Source organism: Microcaecilia unicolor, chromosome 7, assembly GCF_901765095.1.
Source record: "Microcaecilia unicolor chromosome 7, aMicUni1.1, whole genome shotgun sequence".
Taxonomy (NCBI): domain Eukaryota; kingdom Metazoa; phylum Chordata; class Amphibia; order Gymnophiona; family Siphonopidae; genus Microcaecilia; species Microcaecilia unicolor.
Window position 1 is genome coordinate 96,826,414 of NC_044037.1, and position 20,872 is coordinate 96,847,285.

A 20,872-nucleotide genomic window follows, 5' to 3' on the forward strand; every position below is an offset into this window, starting at 1 on the left:
AAGTCATCCTGATTGGTTGAAATGGGTATGAACAGGTGTACTATGTTGGAGTATCAGCCTGCAAGACTGCCTGTGTATGACTGAGGAGTAAAGTTAATGAGGTTTGGTTTGTCTATAAATGAGTGGACAACCCTGGGGTGGGTGGGATTATAAGTCCCAAAGTGTCAGCTAAGTGCTGCTATCAAGGGAATTCTCTAGCTTAATGGACCCAAATGGTAGTGTCTGATCAAGGACCTTACAGTTTATTTAACTTTTAAAACTGCCCTAGATATTAATAACTTTCCTTTTAAATAAATCTAGATATTGCCAATAATTCTAGCAGTTTCAGCTAAGTAAAAATGCCCCTCCCCTTTATCAGAGCTTGGCAGGAACAGAAAGAAAGAAAGAAAAAGACAGAAAGAGAGGTTTCCCAGTGCTAATTAAATTGATTAAGCAACAAGCCTTAAAAATTTAGGACAAAATATCAGGTAGTTTCTCACCTAAGCCAGTCAATTTGAGAAGTAAGGGATTTAGGGGTCAGAATAAACCTGTCCTTTTTGCAGGAGCTTGGTTCAGTAGTCCCAGCACCTGGAAGTTAGAAGTAAAAGTAGTATGTCTTTTAGTTTGAGGCCAACCCTGCTTGCCCCCAGCTGTGGGGGTGCTTAAGTCCCAAAATGTCAGCTAAGTGCTGCTATCAAGGGAATTCTCTAGCTTAATGGACCCAAATGGTAGTGTCTGATCAAGGACCTTACAGTTTATTTAACTTTTAAAACTGCCCTAGATATTAATAACTTTCCTTTTAAATAAATCTAGATATTGCCAATAATTCTAGCAGTTTCAGCTAAGTAAAAATGCCCCTCCCCTTTATCAGAGCTTGGCAGGAACAGAAAGAAAGAAAGAAAAAGACAGAAAGAGAGGTTTCCCAGTGCTAATTAAATTGATTAAGCAACAAGCCTTAAAAATTTAGGACAAAATATCAGGTAGTTTCTCACCTAAGCCAGTCAATTTGAGAAGTAAGGGATTTAGGGGTCAGAATAAACCTGTCCTTTTTGCAGGAACTTGGTTCAGTAGTCCCAGCACCTAAGCCAGTCAATTTGAGATGTAAGGGATTTAGGGGTCAGAATAAACCTGTCCTTTTTGCAGGAGCTTGGTTCAGTAGTCCCAGCACCTGGAAGTTAGAATTAAAACATGTTAAACAGAAGTTTGAGCAATCTTACAGACTGGACTACATGGTATGTATCTAAAAATGCCCAGTGCCACTAATTTTACAGATCTTACATAACTGGTCTGATTTGATATTGCAATAAATGTTAGCAGGAAACTTATTATGAGAAACATGATCGATAGTTCATACAACACCCTAGGAAACTACTACCACTACTAATCATTTCTATAGTACTACTAGATGTACTCAGTACTGTACACATTATCCCCTACATTCTATATAGCATACCTAGCGGTCCAGGCCGAAATCCAAGTGTACACTATAACAATGCGTGTAACTTAATTGCCTTAACAAGCCAATCAGCATTGTCAACAGCACTTACGCAATAATGAGCACTAATGGGAAAAAATTAGAATTTACACGCACAACTCCCTAAGTGTATTCTATAACGCACTGCACCTACATTTTAATGCACACAGGCAAAAAGGGGTATGGTTATGGGTGGGGAAATGGGCATTTCATGGGTGTTCCATAATTTACATGTGTTGTTATAGAATATGGCCCTCTGCGCCTAAATCTACACACCGGAATTTAAGCCATGTTTTTGTTGGTGTAAATGGATGCATGTAATTTTAAGCACTAGGATATCGACTAAGTGGGACTGGCCATAACATCTGAAGCTGTCATAGAGGCTGGTATGTACTGTTTCTTTCACATCTTTGTGGAGTAGAAGGGGATCATTGACCACTGGGGAGTAAGGGGGGGGGGGGGGGGGGGGTCATTCAGGGCACCTTTTTGTGAGTTAGGAGTGACAAACAGGTCTACACCAAAATGCCTAACTTTTAGCCCTGGGCAATTTTGCTTTGCTCCATTACTGCAGAAAAACACTTAAGTTTTGGAAATGCCTATATCCCGATCCCAACATGTCCCCTTGTGATTTGGATGCACTGCATAGAAAATTGTCTTAAAAATGGGTTTCGAAAATAGCGATTTGGACACTTTGGCAAAAAAATCCATCTGCCGCTTTGTGCTGCTTTTTGGACATTTTCCTGTTTTGAAAATGAGCCCCATAGAAGTGTATTTTCAAAGCACTTAGACTTACAAAGTTACATAGAGGAGCATTGTCGATATGATGTCTAAGTACAATTTTGAAAGTTTTACACAAAATGTCCAAAATCTGAATAGGCAAGAAGGTAATTTTCGAATACGAAAAACGTCTTTTTATTTTGAAAATACTATTTTTTGTTTTTTGGTCCATTTTCAGAAAAAAAACAAAAACGAATAAGTGCAAAGCGTAGATATTCATGCCTTTGGGATGTAGGAGGAGCCAACATTTTTTAGTAGACTGGTCCCAGGAGAGCAATGGGCCATTATGGCTGTAAAATGTCCAAGTATTAGGCACGCCCTAATCCCGCCTTCAAAACACCCTCAATACTTCCTTTTGTGATTTGAACACACTGCAGATATGCTTCGTCAAAGTCCTCCAAAGGGTATTTTCCTGAGAGATAACTTCCTATTCACCCTTTGCTGTTTGTTCCAGGAGCATCCTGCTTGTTAATGCTTGGAATAAACTTCCTATTCACCCTTTGCTGTTTGTTCCAGGAGCATCCTGCTTGTTAATGCTTGGAATAAACTTCCTAAGCCCATTCGCCAAGCCCCCTCCCTACCCATCTTCAAATCTTTGCTCAAAGCCCACCTCTTCAATGTCGCCTTCGGCACCTAACCTTTATGGCTCTATTCAGGAAATCTAGACTGGCCCAATTTTGACTGACTGTACATTTGTCCTTTAGATTGTAAGCTCCTTGAGCAGGGACTGTCCTTCTCTGTTAAACTATACAGCGCTGCGTAACCCTAGTAGCGCTCTAGAAATGTTAAGTAGTAGTAGAAGAAGAGAGTATTGGAGGCTCTGAGTATGTAACTGATTTATACAGCTGTTGACTAAGAATCTCCAATACTGATAAGCAACTGCACGCTCTCCATTAACAAGCAGGATAAAAGTCTGTTGCACAAGGGAGAATTCCTGACCTATGGGTTGCAGTGAACCCCTGTTACAAGTACGAAACTATGCCAGCCAGTTCAGTTTTGACTCACATGAGAAGAGTACCTAGAAAAGGCAGCTATAATGATCATTTGCAAAATACAGCAGTGCAAATTAACAGGTCTAGACATAAGTACTATGGAGCATGTATGAAACAGCAAATAAAGTCTAAGTACTTCATAACAAAATTTGAAATGGATACAGTAGGTTTTGAGTTTGATGCTACAAATAAAAAGTCATTCCAATGCTGGCTTTATTCTGGTTCTGAAGCCAACGTGTATACCATCAGTTTTTATTTTTTAGTCAAACCCTAATTCTGAATTGTTAACATGAATGTTTTCTCTAGTTGTACGCCAGTTCAGCAGTCTAAGAATGGTTTAGGTTCTGTTCTAGTTCTGTAAAATAAAAGTTTGGTTTTTGAGTCAAGGTCTGGTTTGGTTTCACTCCTGGCTTCTTCACCTCCGAGGAAAATGAAGTGTCTGCTCTGTGCCTTTCTAACCATTTTTGCCCCCACTATATCCACTGACAATGTATCTAACTCCCTTTCTAAAATTTTTGGGAATAACCCCAGAGTAGATTCAAACAAGTGCAAAGAATACTTACCCAGAGAAATTAAAGCATGATGGATTTCCCTCATCACATTCCTGTAGAGCTCCTTCTGCCAATCATTTAATACATTCCATTCCTCCTCTGTGAAACACATGGCAACATCGTTGAATGTGACTGCAGCCTGAAATGAAGACAGCTCGATTACATTCTTGTGAACAGGATGTGCTAAGATGAAAACTGCACTTTCTTTGTAGTTTGTGAATTCCAAGGATAAAGTGAAAGTTATGCTGCAATTGTGTGTCTGTGATAAATGCTCCTAAGAAACAGGTAGTACGGTAAGTATCCAGTAAGGTGCTTATCTACTTGTCAACAACTGATTATCTGGATTAACAGCAGCAGGTCTCTATTTTCAAAACAAAACAATTCAGGTAGAAAGGGATAAGAAACCTACCAGTAGCATGGAGTTTTGACTAGTCTCCAGGCAAAGAAAGAATAAATTGATAATTGCCATATAGTTAATGGGAGTAGCATATTTGAAAAGAAACCAGAGTGTAGCCAGAAGTGTCTTCACAAGCCCTGCTACTAGAGCTTAATACTATAGTTTCTGCACTGGTTGCAGTTCCTATAACAGCAGCAGCAAAGAGCTCGAGTATTATGTAGACCTTTTCAGCGCTTTAAGGCAATTGCATTTTTTACCTCACACAAGCACATTGGGCTTTGTTGTTTGCAGCCGAAACACAGCCTGTGCCGCATCCATAATATGTGACTGCACAAGCTCATCAAGAGATTTTGTACCCTTTATCATGTTCATGTGAACCGATGCAAATAAAAACTTCTTTTGTGAACTTCTGGCTGCACTCTAGTTTCTTTTGGCCATCTCCACCATTTTCCTGTTGTATTTTGAGGTGTGGAGTTTTGTTCCTCTCTCTTTTTTTTTTCGTTAGTAGCATATTTGAAACATCTGTCCGATGATAAATTCCACCATGTGATCTGAAATTTTATAGCTGAACAGTGAAAAACACAGTCCACTAAATTAAACTAATTTATTTTGTGTTGTAAAGGAATTACATTTTACCTGATCAGAAAGCTGCTGAAACATTGTTTTCAGTATTATTAGAAGTTTTCAAATGCAGATTTATTGGGCAGCTGGGACGAAAACCAAACCAGGGATACAGGAGTTTATAGACTGGAAGATGCCTGTGAAGAAAAGAAAAGAGCTATGTGCTTGTTTCACTGCTGGTGCTTTTGCACAGATCATCAGGGACTGTCACTGGAAATCTCTCCCCTGACCAGCAGTTGTTCTATAGGTTCAGAACCTGGGTTAACAGAGAATGACCACCACCCCCCACGACCACCATTCAATCAAGAGAATCATAGTTAAACCGTTCACTTTTAGTCACTGCTTCAAACCCAGATCAGGTTGCTGAAACACAGAAAAAGTGGATTATTTGAAATGAATTGGTTGTCTCAGTTAAATCCTGGGTACTATACTAGAAGCATTTCCATCATAGCCCCTGTCACATTGCGAAGCTGATTTGTAACAATGACATGAGGAAAAAAGTTTTCAGCTTTCAAAGCAAGTGACATTATACCTGGGTACCTTACTTTGGAGTTATTTAGATGAAAAAAAAAGTATAATCTGCTTTTTTGCTCTCTAAAGTATATGTTTTTTTTTTATTGGTTACATAATTTTAGATTACAATTTAAAGTAGAACAATAAAAAACACCAATGTCTTCATACATTGCAGTGAGTAACTTCATCATATAAACTTGAATGACAGGAGGCAACAAAAGATTCAAATAGTCACATTTTTTATAGATGTTACAAGTGTAAATAATTAGATGTAGGTTTTACATACTATTCCATAAGATAGGAGTTATTCATTGTGGTTATTAAAGACAAAGCAAAGAACTATTACTCACGGGTACTGCAAGGCAGAGCAGAGATGTGGCTGTTGGTGACAGCTACCATGTGGATTAGTCTTTCTCCAGTTCCCCCCTTTCCGATAGTGTTAATTATGGAATTCTGCACAATTTTTTGAAAATTCTACACTGATTTGTGGTGATTTTGCACAGAATTTCTTCATCCTAAGGCCAGAAATCCTTTTTTGCCTTTTCCCTTCTCAGGCTTCCTCGTTTCATCTCTCCCTTCAACTCCCAGCAACACACCTAATTCTGTCTGCGAATATTCTTCCACCTCTCATTCTTCCAGGCACACACCCCCCTACCTCTCATTATTTCACCTCCTCTTCCTAGCCACCATAGTATCTCACCTCCACCCTCCCCCATGGCATACCCTCTTGATCTCTCCCCATACCAGTGAGACACACAACTTTTGCTGCTCCTTCCAAACCCCAGGGCACACTCCCACATTGCTCTGCTCTTTCCTCTCCGTGGAATACTCTCACTATGATCTGTCCCACCCCCACGGCACACTCTCACCTTGCTCTGCCCCACCCCCATGGCACACTCGCCATCAGCTGCTCTCTCTCCCCCCCCCCTCCACACAGAGATCATGTGACAGGAGGAGGAAGAGGAGAAGTGAACCACTGCACATCAAGTCATATCCTCCTCCTCTGCCAGCTTAGGACAACTGTGTATGTGAACCATGCAGAGCTCAGTACAGCCCTACGTCTCACATACACAGAGGGTCTAAACCAGCAGGGGAGGAGGAAGTGACCCAATGTGCAGGGTTCACTTCCTCTTCCTCCTGACGCTCGAGCTCTGTGTCTATGGAACAGGGGGCGAGAAACTAAGGACAGACTCGATAGCAGCTCTCTCAGAATTCTGCAAAAGAAGTGCACAATTCTGTGCAAATTCTGCATTCACAGTTGTGCAGAACTCCCCCAGGAGTAAAGTGTTTAACAGCCAATACTAGGTGGTTAGCAGAACCGAAGAAGACTAGGTGGTTAGCAGAACCGAAGAAGATGCAAAAGCAATACAAAGTGCTTCTGGGAACACTGTAGCTTCTCCTGCCTTCTACAGTCTATCTATTGTGAGCAGAATAGATCAATGAATAGTGAGAAAAGTACTACTGCACAGAGAAATGGTTCTTTTTAATTCCTCGGGCAATGGATTTCTGCTACTTGCCATATCATCTCTTCTTAAACCACCAGAAAGACAAGAGAGGAGATAAGCAAAGATGCCAACTTACTCACTTCCAGGAGCAATTGTTTTTGGCTGATCCTCGTTGTGAACTTGCATCACAAAACAGTGTGGGATTGATAGCTTTTGATTCTACCCATTGACATCCATGCTGCAGGCTCCATAATTCGTTCAACTATTTATTTCAGAGGCTTTAATATATTTTCAAACGTTTTCAATCATAAGCTAGGTTTACCACTAAGTGGTTTAAATTTAAATGTTAAAAAATAAAGATAAGAGGCACAAAGATACCCCCTCCCCCCCCCCCCCCCGAAAAAAAACCCATTCAAGAGAGGGCCTAAAAGTTTATGTGAAAACAAAATAATAAATCTGTCAAAGCCCACCCCCAAAATGCCCCCTTGTGATATGGATGCATTGCAGGCAAATTACCTGCAAAATAGGTTTTGAAAATACTGATTTGGACATTTTAAGAATAAATATGTCCAAATGCTGCTGTATGACATTTTTTGTCTGTTTTTCTCTTTCGAAAATGAGCCGCATAGTAACCTATGTAACCTTGTAATTCTATGTGCTTTGAAAATGCGCCTCTGAATGTTCAGCTATAAAGGCCTCTTTATACTTATCTAGGTACTAATGATATTCAGACTAGTATGGATAACTACTCAGATAATTAGCACAACTTTTTTGCTTTCCTAACTTTGAGGCCCTTTTACTAAGCTGCGATAAGTATGTGCACAGGCGTCCTTTGGTAATTTTTTAAATTGTGCACAAACTACACACCAAAAAACGCTCTTATTTTTAGCACAGAGGAGGCGTGTCTGGGGGGGCATAGAGTGGGCATCTCTGAGATAGTGTATCTGATTAGCACAGTATTAGCGTTTGAGCCCTTACCACCTATAAAATAGGTGGTAAGTACACACACAGTAATATTTTTTAATGGCCACTAATTAAGAAAATAGAAAACCAGCCATTTTCCAACTACAATAAAAAATGGCCTTAGCATGTGGGAAAGACCATATAAGGGGCATGCTAAATGCCATTTTTCTCTACAGTGGAAGGGCCGCTTTACTGCGTAGTTACTTGTCGAGCAAACTAAATATCACTGCTAACCAGGTAAGTCTCAGCATCTCCTTAGCTTTGCCCCAAGAGTACTCAGACAATACCCAGATGGTAATATCAAGGTGGTCTGTCCGAATGTTTGGTGGCATTAACAGTATATCAAATCTAGTAAACATAAACAAAAGGCCCTAGTGAATGGGCCTTATCTGGATAAGAAAGGCCCCTATCTGGGTAAGGCCCCTTGAATACTGACTGCATAAATTAAAGTATTTTGATATAAAAACTTAAAATACCACAGGGTACGACCAAATGATTTCCAGATAACAGTTAATACGTATCTGACAAATAAATACAGCAAAAGAAAAAAAGTTGCTATATTAACATAATTGCTACAACGTGTAAAAAAAATCTTTCATGCAGTTTAATGATCAGTTTCTAAAAAGTATATCACATTCCACGAAACGTGAACAAGAAAGGACTGGAGGTGAAGGAAGGAAAGCGAGAAGCAGAAAACAGCAGACAGGAAGCCCACTACCTGCGTAGACTAGACCAAGGAGGTTAAACTGCCCCTCACAGTACGTCTGGTGCTTTCCTAGCAGGGCCTCCTACTTCTGTCTCTTGCTGTCCTTCCTAGGGATGCCAACTCCGCATCCTGAAGCTTCCAACAAGGAGGTTTAATTAGACATTTCTTTACACCAGCTACAAAAATGCATCTGCAGGCTGTCGCCATTAAACATCTTTTACGAACGCGCCGCTCTGGCTTCTGATGTCACAACCTTCCAGGAAGGATCAGCGGAGCCTTGCCATGTACCGAGAATAAGGGAGAACTAAGAAGGGCAGCAGTTGGTTTTTAGAGATGTTTTTGCTATGTCTTCTCGCAGAGAAGGCCGCCATTTTATTTAAAACCTACAGTTGGTACAACCCAGATCCATAAAGCGCAGGCAGCAGGCTAGGCTTCCTATTTTGATGCCTGAGATACTGTGGTGGAAGCTCATTGGTTGTCGTCTTGGTGAATAAAGTTTGTTTGGCTATGACGCTTATTGGCTCTGATTTTCGTAATGTCTAATTAGATATTACCATGGTGACCAGGGCAGTAGTGGGCAGTGTTAATTGTAAATGTAGATTACGAAAGGAGAGATGATAAGCTGTGAGTTTTTACTTTTATATGGTAGACCCAAGATCGTGAAGTACAGAATGTATTAAGTATTCATCAATCCATAGTAGATGTGTTTTTTTGCGGTACAGAGAATATAATAGGCAATGTCTATTCCGGGAAGGTTATACATTATGCAAGAAAGGATACGCAAAAAAAAAAAAAAAAAGAAAAGGACATCTGAACTAAAAACTGCAAGGTCATAAACTCTTAAGAGTTAAAGGTAGGTAGTTACGTGTGGGATAGAATGGATTCTCATAGTATCAGGACATGTGATGTAGGGGATGGTAAAAGTTAAACAATGGATACTGCGGGATCCTCCGGATCCTTTAGTAAACTTTAACTTTTTTGTACCAGGATCTTTGCCTGGCTGGGTCCGGTGCAATGAGTTGTTAATTTGCAGCTACTAAGAGATTTTACACTACTGCTACTTATTTCTGTAGCGCTATTAGACGTACATAGTTCTGTACGTGAACATGTAAGAGACTCCCTGCTCGACAGAGCTTGCAATCAAATCAAACAGGACAAATAAAGGAATTACTTAAGGAGGAAATGATAATGAATAGGAGTTAGGCGTTTAAAGCAACCTCAAAAAGGTGTGCTTTTAGCCTAGATTTGAAGACGGCTAGAGCTGGAGCTTGAGTACTGATTCAGGAAGTCTATCCCAGGTGTATGGTGTAGCAAGATAAAAGGAACAGAGTCTAGAGTTATGAGAGATTTACCCAATGAATGGAGTTGAGTGTAAGGAGAGGTAAGAGTGGAGAGGTACTGAGGAGCTGCAGAGTGAAGGCCCTTTTTTAATGCAATATTTAGGGATTCTGATACTAGGTGTTTATTATTGGAATTCTAGGTTTGTATTTTTTTGTTTGTTTCAAGCCAATTAGATGCTTTTCCAATGTTGAAAAAATAGAGGTTTTAAAGGGTGTTTTCCCTTCATGAATTAAAAAAACATTCGTCAGCATTGAATATGATTTTTGGCACTGGTATCTCTCCCACATCTTTCTCGGTGAAGACTGAAGCAAAGAATTCATTTAATCTCTCCGCTATGGCCTTGCCTTCTAGCGGTCCAACTGATTCTTTTGCTGGCTTCTTGCTTTTAATATACCTAAAAAAATTTTTACTATATGTTTTTGCCTTGAACACAATTTCTTTTCAAATTCTCTCTTTGCCTTCCTCGTCAGCGCTTTGCATTTAACTTTTCCTTCCTTATGTTGTTTCCTATTTACAATCAGATCCTTCTTCCATATTCTGAAGGATTTTCTTTTAGCTCTAATAGCTTCCTTCACCCTTACTTTTTAATCATGCTAGCTGGGATTTGGTCTTCTTTCCTTTTTTTAATATATGGAATGCATTTGGCCTGGGCTTCCAGGATGGTATTTTTGAACAGCATCCATGCCTGATGTAAATTTTTGATCCTTGCAGCTGCTGCTGCTCTGTTTTTATTTTTCACCTTTCTTCTCATTGTATCATACAGGGGCATAATCAAACGGCGCCGGCGAAATCGATCGCCAGCGATCTATTTTGGCGGCGCCGCAACAGCTGGCCGGAACCATATTATCGAAAAAGATGGCCGGCCAACTTTTGTTTCGATAATACGGTTGGGGCCGGCCAAATGCCACAGATCGCCGGGTTTGAGATGGCCGACTGTTTTTCAGCGATAATGGAAACTGGAACCGGCCATCTCAAACCCGGCCAAATCCAAGGCATTTGGCCATGGGAGGGGCCAGCATTCGTAGTGCACTGGTACTTCTGGATATTTAGATCTTGCCGATCAGTTATGTTATGACTTACTTGTTCAGGAGTGCTGTATTTTGTGATACTGTTTTGAGAAATGTTCAAGAAAGACTTCATACAAATTAAAAAAGTCCCTGCCGTGCATTTTCCCTTGATGGCCGTCCCTGACGTGCACTTCCCTTAATAGCCGCCTTTCTCTTGATGGCCATCTTTCTCCCTGAACAGGGAAATCAAAAGTTTTTGCACACTGCTTTTTTTGTAGTAACAGTGGGATTTGAACCAGCCACCTCTGCATTACAAGACCAGTGATGTAACCACTTGGCCATTACATAAGTAATATCAAACTATTTTGTTTCAACTGGGCTGAAATAGAAAACTTAATAGCAGCTTGAATAATAGCTTCCCATTGAGCATCAGTAAAGGAGTTGCCCAGGCCCTTCTCCCACTTGAGCATATAGTTCAACTTAACAAACCTATATTTCCCAATGATTTTATATAACTGTAATAGGCCCTCTAGTCAAAGGCTGCAAAATCCATAACTCTTCAATGGAAGGAACATTAAGATAGTTCAAATGATCATATCCCTCTCCGGTTAAACAGTGTCGTGACTGCAAATATTTAAAAGAAGTCGTTTTTACCCAGATTATAGTCCTTTTGTAATTCAGAAAAAGGACTTAATTGACATACTTTCATATACGTGATACACTGTTCACAAACCTACCTTTGCTCAAGGATCAAACCTCAGGTCAAAAATAGGAGTGGCTTTCCCAATAAGCAAAGTCAATGATATACATCTTGATAACCACTGGTTACCCCATAATTGTAATAATACCCTTTGCCATAGCTGCAAGATGTGCTTAATGAAGGGGTTGGCTTTTACCCCATCCCTTAATCACCGCTGCTGTCCATGAAGAGCTCCAACACCTCCACTGAACCCCCTCCAGTGTAACCTTCTGCAGATAATATTGTTCAACTAGTAAAAAAATGCCCGTTTCTTAAGGGAAAGAAACAGGCAATAGCAAGGCCAAAGGCCATCCCTCTGTTCCAGACTCTGCCCTCCCTGCGTTACGGATCCTCCGTTTTCACCTCCCCCCCGCCCGCCCGCCCGCGTTACGGACCCCTGTGCCCCACTTTTCGACGAAAACTGTCCCCCGCCGCCGTGGAGTACCTGTGCTGACGGGGGGCCCCAACCCCCGTCAGTCGAAGTCCGTCCTGTGCTGGCCTTCTCACGGCGTTGCTTCCTCAATGGTCTTGTTCTGTTAGTTCCTCTGCGTGCGTCTGACGTCGGAAGACGGACGCAGAGCCGGAACTTCAACAGAAGATCACTGAAGAAGCAAAAGCAACGCCGCGAATGCGCGAAGGCCAGCACAGGACTGGCTGCGGCTGACGGGGGGTTGGGGTCCCTCGTCAGCCCAGGTACTGGACGGCGGCGGGGGATGGTTTTCGGCGGGAAGGGGGGGTCGCGGAGAGGACAGAATGTGCCATCTTGGGTCTACGCCCTCTCCAAATAAACTGTGTAAAATCGCTGCCACTGGGATAGCATTTTCCTAGGAATCAAAATCGGCAAAGCTTGAAAAAAATATATAGTAATCTAGGTAAAACACTTTTCTTAATGATAGCTGTTCAGCTAACCAAGAGTGGTTGCTTCTGTTCCATTCCTACAATTCTCTTTGCAACTGTGTAATCATCAAAGGTCTATAATTCGCCTTATACAAGTCCTCATGATTAGGAGTGATCCTAACCCCTAATTTGATTTGATTTTTCACCCACTCTTATATGGTATCCCACTCTTCCTGCGTTAAGTTCAGAGTGAGGCTCTGTTTTGTCAGTATTTGCTTCAAAGCATGAAATCATCCCATATGTCTTCATCTCCTGCAATATCACTGGAAGCAATACCCTGGGATAAATTAAGGACAAAATGACATAATCCGCAAACAGATTTTATGAGTCGAGTCAACCAATTGAATCCCCTTAACATCTAGATTTTCTCTAACTCTCTGGACAAAAGGCTCCATCACTAATGCAAACAGGAGTGGTAAAAGGGGACACCCCTATCTCATGCCCTTCCCCAGATTAAAAATTAAAAGAGGCATAACCTCCATTGACCTTAATGCAAGCCATTGGAGAGTTATACAATGCTGTGAGCCAAGATGTAAATCACAAACCTGTCCAGAACGGCAAACATGAGTGGCCAGTGGCCTTGGTCAAAAGCTTTTTCCGTGTCCACCGCCAACAGCATGGCTGAGAGATTTTCATGTGCCACCCACCCAGGTAAGCTGAATGATCCGCTTTATATTGTCTAATGTCTTCCATCTCGGTACATAAGAACAGCCATACTGGGTTAGACTAACGGTCCATCTAGCCCAGTATCCTGTTTCCAACAGAAGCCAAGTCACAAGTACTTGGCAGAATCCCAAATAGTGGCAACATTCCATTCTACCAATCCCAGAGCAAGCAGTAGCTTCCCCATGTCTGTCTCAGTATAGCAGACTATGGACTTTCCTCCAGGAACTTGTCAAACCTTTTTTAAACCCAGATACGCTAATCGCTGTTACTGCATCCTCCAGTAAAGAGTTCAGCTGTTACTACATCCTCCGGCAAAGAGTTCCAGAGCTTAACTATTCATTGAGCGAAACAATATTTTCTCCTATTTGTTTTAAATGTATTTCCATTTAACTTCTTGAGTGTTCCTTAGCTTTTGTACATTTGGAACGAGTAAAAAAATCAATTCACTTCTACTTATTCTACACCACTCAGGATTTTGTAGACCTTGATCATATCTCCCTTCAGCTTTAACCAGAGAAGGTAACAAACCTTCCAGCCTATTGGCCAACAGTTTAGCCAGAATTTTTAGATCCACATTTATTAATGATATTGGCCTGTAAGAGCCACATTGTGCTGTCCCAGGTTTACACAATATTGTAATTCCTGATGTGTTGTCCTGTTGGGTGAGAGATTGTCCCTCCCCTCAAGAGTTAAAAAATCTAGTCAGAACCGGAGATCCATGAGTGGTAAAAAAAAAATCTAGTCAGAACTGGAGATCCAAGAGTGATATATATTTTGTAAAAAAAAAAAAAAAGAAATCTAGTCTCAGGGACTTATCCCTCAGAAGTAAACGAATCCCTTCACTCACTTCATCCACTGTTATCTCTTTTTCCAAGGTTTGCATTTCTTCGTCACCAAATCTAGGCAGGCTGATACTATCTAGATATCTAACAATATTGTCTGGGCGAATAGTCGAATCTTGAGAGTATAATTGTGTATAAAATTCCCAAAAAGTAGTTTTGAATTTGTTGTTCCTTAAATAATAGGTCCTCTTTATTATCTCTAATTTTCAGAATTTGGGTTTGAGACTGTCTCTTTTGTAAGTTTCAGGCTAATAGTCTGCCTGCCTTGAACCCAAACTTAAAGTAAATTTGTTGTATCCATTTTAATTGAGATTCTAGTGTGTGGAGATGCCAAGTATGTAAGTCATTACGCAACGTATCCAAATACCATTTATCCCCTTTCAATGGGTCAATAAAGAGCACTCCCATTCCACCCTCTCCCGCATTATCCTAGCTCCCCATTTTATCAGGGATCCCCTTATCAGCACCTTGAGACCTTCCCCATAATGTTGTATCAGATATTTCCCCCATATCATTTGTCTCTAAATAAATGCACAAGACTTGTGTAATAAGCTACTCTGGTATCTTTCATTAAGGTGCCAATAAGTCCTGCTGTGCCTCTTCTCTGGTAAATTTATACTTCACCCGAACCAGTGCTCGACTATCTATCTAAAGCAAAATGTCCAGTCAAGCATAACTATCATGAACAGCTGAATAAAAAATATATTGCCTACCCCTAGGGTGTGCTGTCCTCCAGAATTCAGTCAGCTTTGTCTCGCACTAGAGTAGTAAGACTCTTTGTAGGACTCCCCTGCCCACATACAGCAGTGGGCGATCTGTCCAGTTTAGGATTAAATTAAAAATTAAAATCAGCACCTAAGATGATATTCCCCTGACCTTTTTCTTCCAAAAACTCATGAACAGCCCACCAAAATAGACTCTTGTTGGTCGCTAGGAGGATAAATATTGACAATCCAGAGTACCTGAATGTAACTCACGTTGAGCTACTACTGAAAAAGGTGTGAGCAAAATCTAAATAAATAAATAAATGTAAATCAAAACCCCTTTGTTCTTTTTGAAAGAGTGAAAAAATTGATTCACTTCTCATTCTGCACCACTCAAGATTTTGTAGACCTCAATCATATTTCCCCTCAGCTATCTCTTTTCCAAGCTGAAGAGCCTTTTCCAATCTCTTCATATCAGAGGAGTTCCTCCCCTTTATCATTTTGGTTGCTGTTTGAAACTTTTCTAATTCTGCTATATCTTTTTTGAGATAAGGCAATCAGAATTGAACACAGTACTCCGTGAGGTCACACCATGGAGCAATACAGAAGCTTAGTCTTATTTACCATCCCTTTCCTAATAATTCCTAGCATCTTGTTTGCTATTTTGGCCGCCGCTGCAAACTGAAGTGGACCAAGGCCATTGGGTGCTGGATATTATCAGAGAAGGCGACAGTTTAGAGTTCTCCTCTCAGGTTGCATATTTTAATTCTGGGAGTACAACAAGCAGCGCTTTCCACTCTGCAAAACTTGCAGGAGTTGGGGGTGGTTGTTCCCATGCCTACTCATGAAAAGGGGCAGGGTCGTTACTCCATCTATTTTGTAGTGCCAAAAAAAGGGGGATCCTTTCAACTAGTTCTTGATCTCAAACAGGTCAACAGGTTTCTTCAGGCCAAAGATTTCCGCATGGAGACAGTTCGTTCTGTTATAGAGGTATCCAGGTGAATTCCTCACATCCCTGGATCTAAAAGAGGCTTACTTCACATCTTTATTTGGCTTCCGCATCAACGGTTTCTTTGGTTCACAGTATTTGAAAGGCACTTTCAATTTCAGGCCATGCCATTCAGCCTTTCTACAGTACCGAGGAATTTTTCCAGTGTCAGGATCACTGGGCACCGCCCATTTCTGTCCATTTTCTCCTTTTCCATCCTCCATTCCTTTAGTGGCCTGAATGTTGCTGCAAGCACAGCATCATCAACTGACCTGGAAGACCTAATTTATGAATCAAACTGGGGACTTTTTATATGGTAGCACGATTAGTAAGCTACTATGCCAGCCCAGCTCTCTCTACCTTTTTATTGTGCAAATGGGATGATCATTTTATGTCTGGCAAATTAAAATCTACAATTAAGTAACACCTCCCATTTCATTACAGCTTTATATATATGTGTGTGTATATATATATATATATATATATATATATATATATATATATATATATATATTCTATATAATAATACTCACCTCCAACATTCTAACCTGCCTGGGACCGTGGATTCCTCAGAGGTGGTCTGCTAGGCAGCTTAGAACACACTGACGTCAGTAACGTCACTGACAGCTGATTCCCAGGCAAGGGAATCAGCTGTCAGTGCGCCGCTCCCTGCCACTTCTGAGCAAGTGACAGGGAGCGGGACAACACAGAACCCCCCCCCCAGCGCATAACCAAAGCACCCCCCCCCCACACCCGAAGAACATCAACACCCCCGCCCCCCCCCCACACACACACGTCACTCCCTCCCATCCCGTTCAAGGTCCCCTCATGCCCCTCCCACCGAGTTCAAGACTCCCCCTCCCTCCGATTTCAACACCCCCCCTCCGCGTAACTGACCCCTGGACCCCCCTGCTGCGACCTTCTCGATCCCCCTTTCTGCCGAAAACCCTCCCCTGTCGCCTTCACGTTCCTGTGCTGATGACAACCAAACTTCTCGGCTGCGCCGGGGCGTTGCTTGATGAATGATCATCTGTTCAAGTTTCTGTGCTTGCGTCTGACATCAGATGCACGCACAGAAACTTCAACAGATGATCATTCAACAAGCATCACCGGCGCAGACGAGAAGAGAACTTTGGCTGTCTTCAGCACAGTTATGCGATGGCGGCAGGGGAGGGTTTTCTGCTGGAAGGGGGGGTCGAGAGTGTCACGGCACGGGGGTCCAGGGGTCAGTAACGCGGAGGGGGGTGTTGAAATCGGAGGGAGGGGGGAGTCTGGAACTCGGTGGGAGGGGCGTGAGGGGGCCTTGAACTGGGAGGGAGGGAGGGAGGGGGGGTCTGGAACTCAGACGGAAGGAAAGGAAGGGAGGGGAGGGAGGGAGGGGTCTGGAACTCGAAAGGGAGGGAGGGAGGGGAGGTCTGGAACTCGGAAGGGAGGGAGGGGGGGTCTGGCACTCGGGAGGGAGGGGGGATTACCTTGCTAGCACCCATTTCATTGCCTACAGAAACGGGCCTTTTATACCAGTATATATATATATATCTTTGACTAGATCTCTATTTAATCTGTACACTACTCTGGTATAGAAAGTATCATCTCTTCTTTCCAGTGCACTTGTTGCATCCCTCCTTTCCCCTGCATTTGTGGATTTAATATTGTTTACATATGGGCTTGGATTTAGTAAATGGTGCTGAAAAGATCCTTGCTAAACTAGTATTCTGCAAAGGGCACTCGCAAGGATCTTGCAGTTGACTTTGGGTGATGGCTTTATGCCTACTGAAACCTGCTGGAATGACGGCACCTGATTTAGGCACGGAAACAACATAACATGGCACCCACATCCTGGGAATGCCCTTGACTAGCCCATACCCCTCCCATTGGCCATGCCCCCTTTGAATTGCGTGGTATAAAATTTAGGTGCATATATTATAGAGCAGGGTGCAGGGCAGATCTGCATGTAACTCCAAATGAGTGCCAATTAACACCAATTAATTGTTAATGACTCATTAATTAGTTTGCATGCAGATCTGGGAACTGTGCCTAACTTTGGGCAACCTATAAATAATCCAGGGGAAAGTACTTCTCCTCCCACTTTTGTGCTTTCGTTACTCCTTCTGAAAATATAGTTGGTATGTTCATATCCTGGTCATATGAGTCGCTGAGCCATGTGTTTGTGGTGACAAAAATATCTAGATCTGCCTTCACCATTAGGGCTAGAAGTCTGGACCTTTAGGGGGCAATAATGAAACAGCTTATAGAGAGCTTCCCACAGTTTACCTTTGAACATTTTGGCAGCCACACTAAAGTGGGTGCTTTGTTCCCGTACATTTTAGCATCTGCTTTTGAAGCATGTGCAAAACTAGCAGCTGGAAAGGTAATTGTAAGACATTTTCACAAGTCCTTTACTTCCCTGACCTATCACCACTCTTTGCTGTGAGTACACTATATTGTGAACAGGGAGACTTGGAAAGATTGATGGTCCAAAGTACAGGCAGATCATGGAGCAAAACGTGTTTCAATCTGCCAGAGACTTGAGGAGACGATTCATTATTGAGCAAGACAATGATCCCAAGTAAAAGCAAAAATAATACTGGAGTTCCTCAGCAAAAAGACAGTGAATGTCCTTGAGGGATCTAGTGAAAGCCCAGACCTGAATTCAATAGAACATCTAGAGATGATCCTCGGCCAACTTGAAGGACCTTGAGCTAGCAAGAAGAATAGACAAAGTTGGTAAACAATTATCCTAAATGACTCATGGCTGCCTATTGCTGCAAAAGAGGCTTTTGCTAAGTATTGAGTCAAGAAGTGTGAAGATTTGTGCAGTCAAGACTCTTTGGTTTCTTATTCATAATTACTTTTTGAATACTTCTATCATTGAAAGTGTAGAATCTGTTGTGTAGATCGATGAACTATTTTCTCCGATTCGTTTTAAATTTACTACTTTGTAGCTTCATCGCATGCCCTCCTAGTCCTAGTATTTTTGGAAAGCGTAAACAGACGCTTCACGTCTACCCGTTCAACTCCACTCATTATTTTATAGACCTCTATCATTTCTCCCCTTAGCCGCCTTTTCTCCAAGCTGAAGAGCCCTAGCCGCTTTAGCCTTTCCTCATAGGGAAGTCGTCCCATCCCCTTTATTATTATTATTATTATTTTTTGTTACATTTGTACCCCGCACTTTCCCACTCATGGCAGTCTCAATGCGGCTTACATGGAGCAATGGAGGGTTAAATGACTTGCCCAGAGTCACAAGGAGCTGCCTGTGCCTGAAGTGGGAATCGAACTCAGTTCCTCAGTTCCCCAGGACCAAAGTCCACCACCCTAACCACTAGGCCATTCCTCCACTTTTGTCACCCTTCTCTGCATCATTTCTAATTCCACTATGAGGCATATTTTCAAAGCACTTAGACTTACAAAGTTACATAGTAAGCTATGGAACTTTATAAGTCTAAGTGCTTTGAAAATGAGCCTCTATATCTTTTTTGAGATGCGGCGACCAGAATTGAACACAATATTCGAGGTGCGGTCGCACCATGGAGCCTTTTAACATCTGAGACTGTTATGGAGCCTGGTAAGTCATATGTTTATTCACATTTTTTTGGGGGGGGGGGGGGGGAGGGGGTAAGTTACCACTGGGGGGGTATTGGGGGGTCACTCTTGATTCCCTCCAGTGGTCATCTGGTCATTTAGGGCACCTTTTTGTGTCTTATTTGTTCTGAAAAATGTCTTAGTTTTAGTCCTCTATTTTTCCATTGTGGCTGTAAAACGTCCAAGTGCTAGGCACGCCCTGACACGCCCCCTTGTGATTTGGACACACTGCAGTTGAATTGCATAGATAAACGTCTGCAAAATAGGTTTCAAAAATACCAATTTGGACAATTTTAGAAGAAAAACATCCAAATGGTGCTTTATGACACTTTTTGGACGTTTTTCTCTTTTGAAAATGAGCTCCATGATGTTCTAACTCCTCCCCAAGCACAGCTACTATAAAAGTTCACACTAGCTTGCACTGCATGGCCTAATTTTGTAAGAGCCCATTTATGTGCCTAGAACAGCATTGTAGGTGCAAAAATGGTTTATTAAAATTACCCTCCTCTACTTATACATTTCTAAGTTTTTCTAATTCTATTTAGGATTTTAAACTGTTGAATTAAGCTGCTTTTATTTAATTTTTTGAAACGATTGTAGTTAGGCTCCCTTCCCCACTTCTGCTGTCTTGTCTTAACAGTGAATGCCCCAACAGTGACAAATGACATTTTAATGAACATAAAGCCAGAGGAGGAGCAACTTGTGATTGATTGATTGCTTGATGAATGAAGGAAGAGTATATGAAAATTTTTCCACTGAATGTGAGTACTATACAGGAGCACTTAGTCATTCTACTGGAGTGGCGGAGTAGCCTAGTGTTTAGAGCACTTCTGTGACACCCTTTCATTTATTTTCAGTGTTAAAATGAAGATAAGAATTTTCTTGTCACGCTCTGTCTGTCCCCTCCAGGTTCCTCATACTTCCTTCTTCATTTCCATTTTTTCTCTTCTACTGCTCTCTTAAGTTCTTCTTACCCTATTTATCTTTCCATATTTCTTTTTCATTCTAGCTTTTCTTCCATTTTCAAATTCTTATTCTCTCACTATTCTGAAGTGTTAAGGTTTCGTCTACTGCTATGGTTAGAGCTGACAGCTTTTGGGATGAGATTCAGTGAATTTCTTCTCTGGTCCTAAACTGGAAGGGGGCCATTTAGAGATGGTTAGAATGTGCTAACCATCAGTAAGTGATCCCCAATATGCATTATAGGGCATAGAGCAGCCAGAAGGACCAGGAAGCACTGTGCACTTCCTCCTCCTTCCCTGCATGCTCCAGTCACAGATGCCTAGAACCTTTTGGTCAGTTGTGAACCATAATTTCATAACTTATAAGTATTTGGTTATAAATTAAATTATATTTTAAATTTTAATTTTCTTTTAACACCAGGCTCTGCAACATTTGATCCAGAGCTTTCATTATGGGTTATGAAAGTAGAACCATGTTTCAGTGATCTTGTGGACACTGTCTACAGTGCTGATGGATGTGAGTATGCAGAATTTCCCCTTTCTGCCACATGCTTTTCATGTATGTAGGAGATTACTTACTTGAAGTCCTGAGTCCTACAGGTGTGCATCAGACTTTGGGCTCCAGGAGAAAAATTCAAAGAAATTCTGTTGAACAAGATCTAGTGCATGGAAATTGCTGAAACTGGGCTGTAAAGCAAAATCAGGTTGTTTTGATACAAATGCACT

General features: G+C 41.6%; 1 protein-coding gene and 1 long non-coding RNA gene across 2 annotated transcripts in view; one reads left to right on the forward strand and one right to left on the reverse strand.

The window, feature by feature from the left end:
• The window catches only part of LOC115475172 (zinc finger protein 271-like), a 230,412-nt gene extending 221,841 nt beyond the window's left edge, over window positions 1–8,571 (reverse strand). The window contains exons 1-3 of the mRNA XM_030210932.1: window positions 8,431–8,571; window positions 4,807–4,928; window positions 3,786–3,912 (exon numbers count right to left, since the gene is read on the reverse strand). Coding sequence (XP_030066792.1) covers window positions 3,786–3,912; window positions 4,807–4,830 — 151 coding nt within the window. The 5' untranslated portion in view covers window positions 4,831–4,928; window positions 8,431–8,571. The remainder of the gene's footprint in view (window positions 1–3,785; window positions 3,913–4,806; window positions 4,929–8,430) is intronic.
• Window positions 8,572–12,284: 3,713 nt separating this feature from the next.
• On the forward strand, window positions 12,285–20,657 carry LOC115475176. The gene is made up of 3 exons (XR_003942962.1): window positions 12,285–13,053; window positions 19,825–19,945; window positions 20,568–20,657. It is a non-coding gene; the product is annotated as an uncharacterized LOC115475176 (long non-coding RNA).
• The last annotated feature ends 215 nt before the right edge of the window (window positions 20,658–20,872 follow it).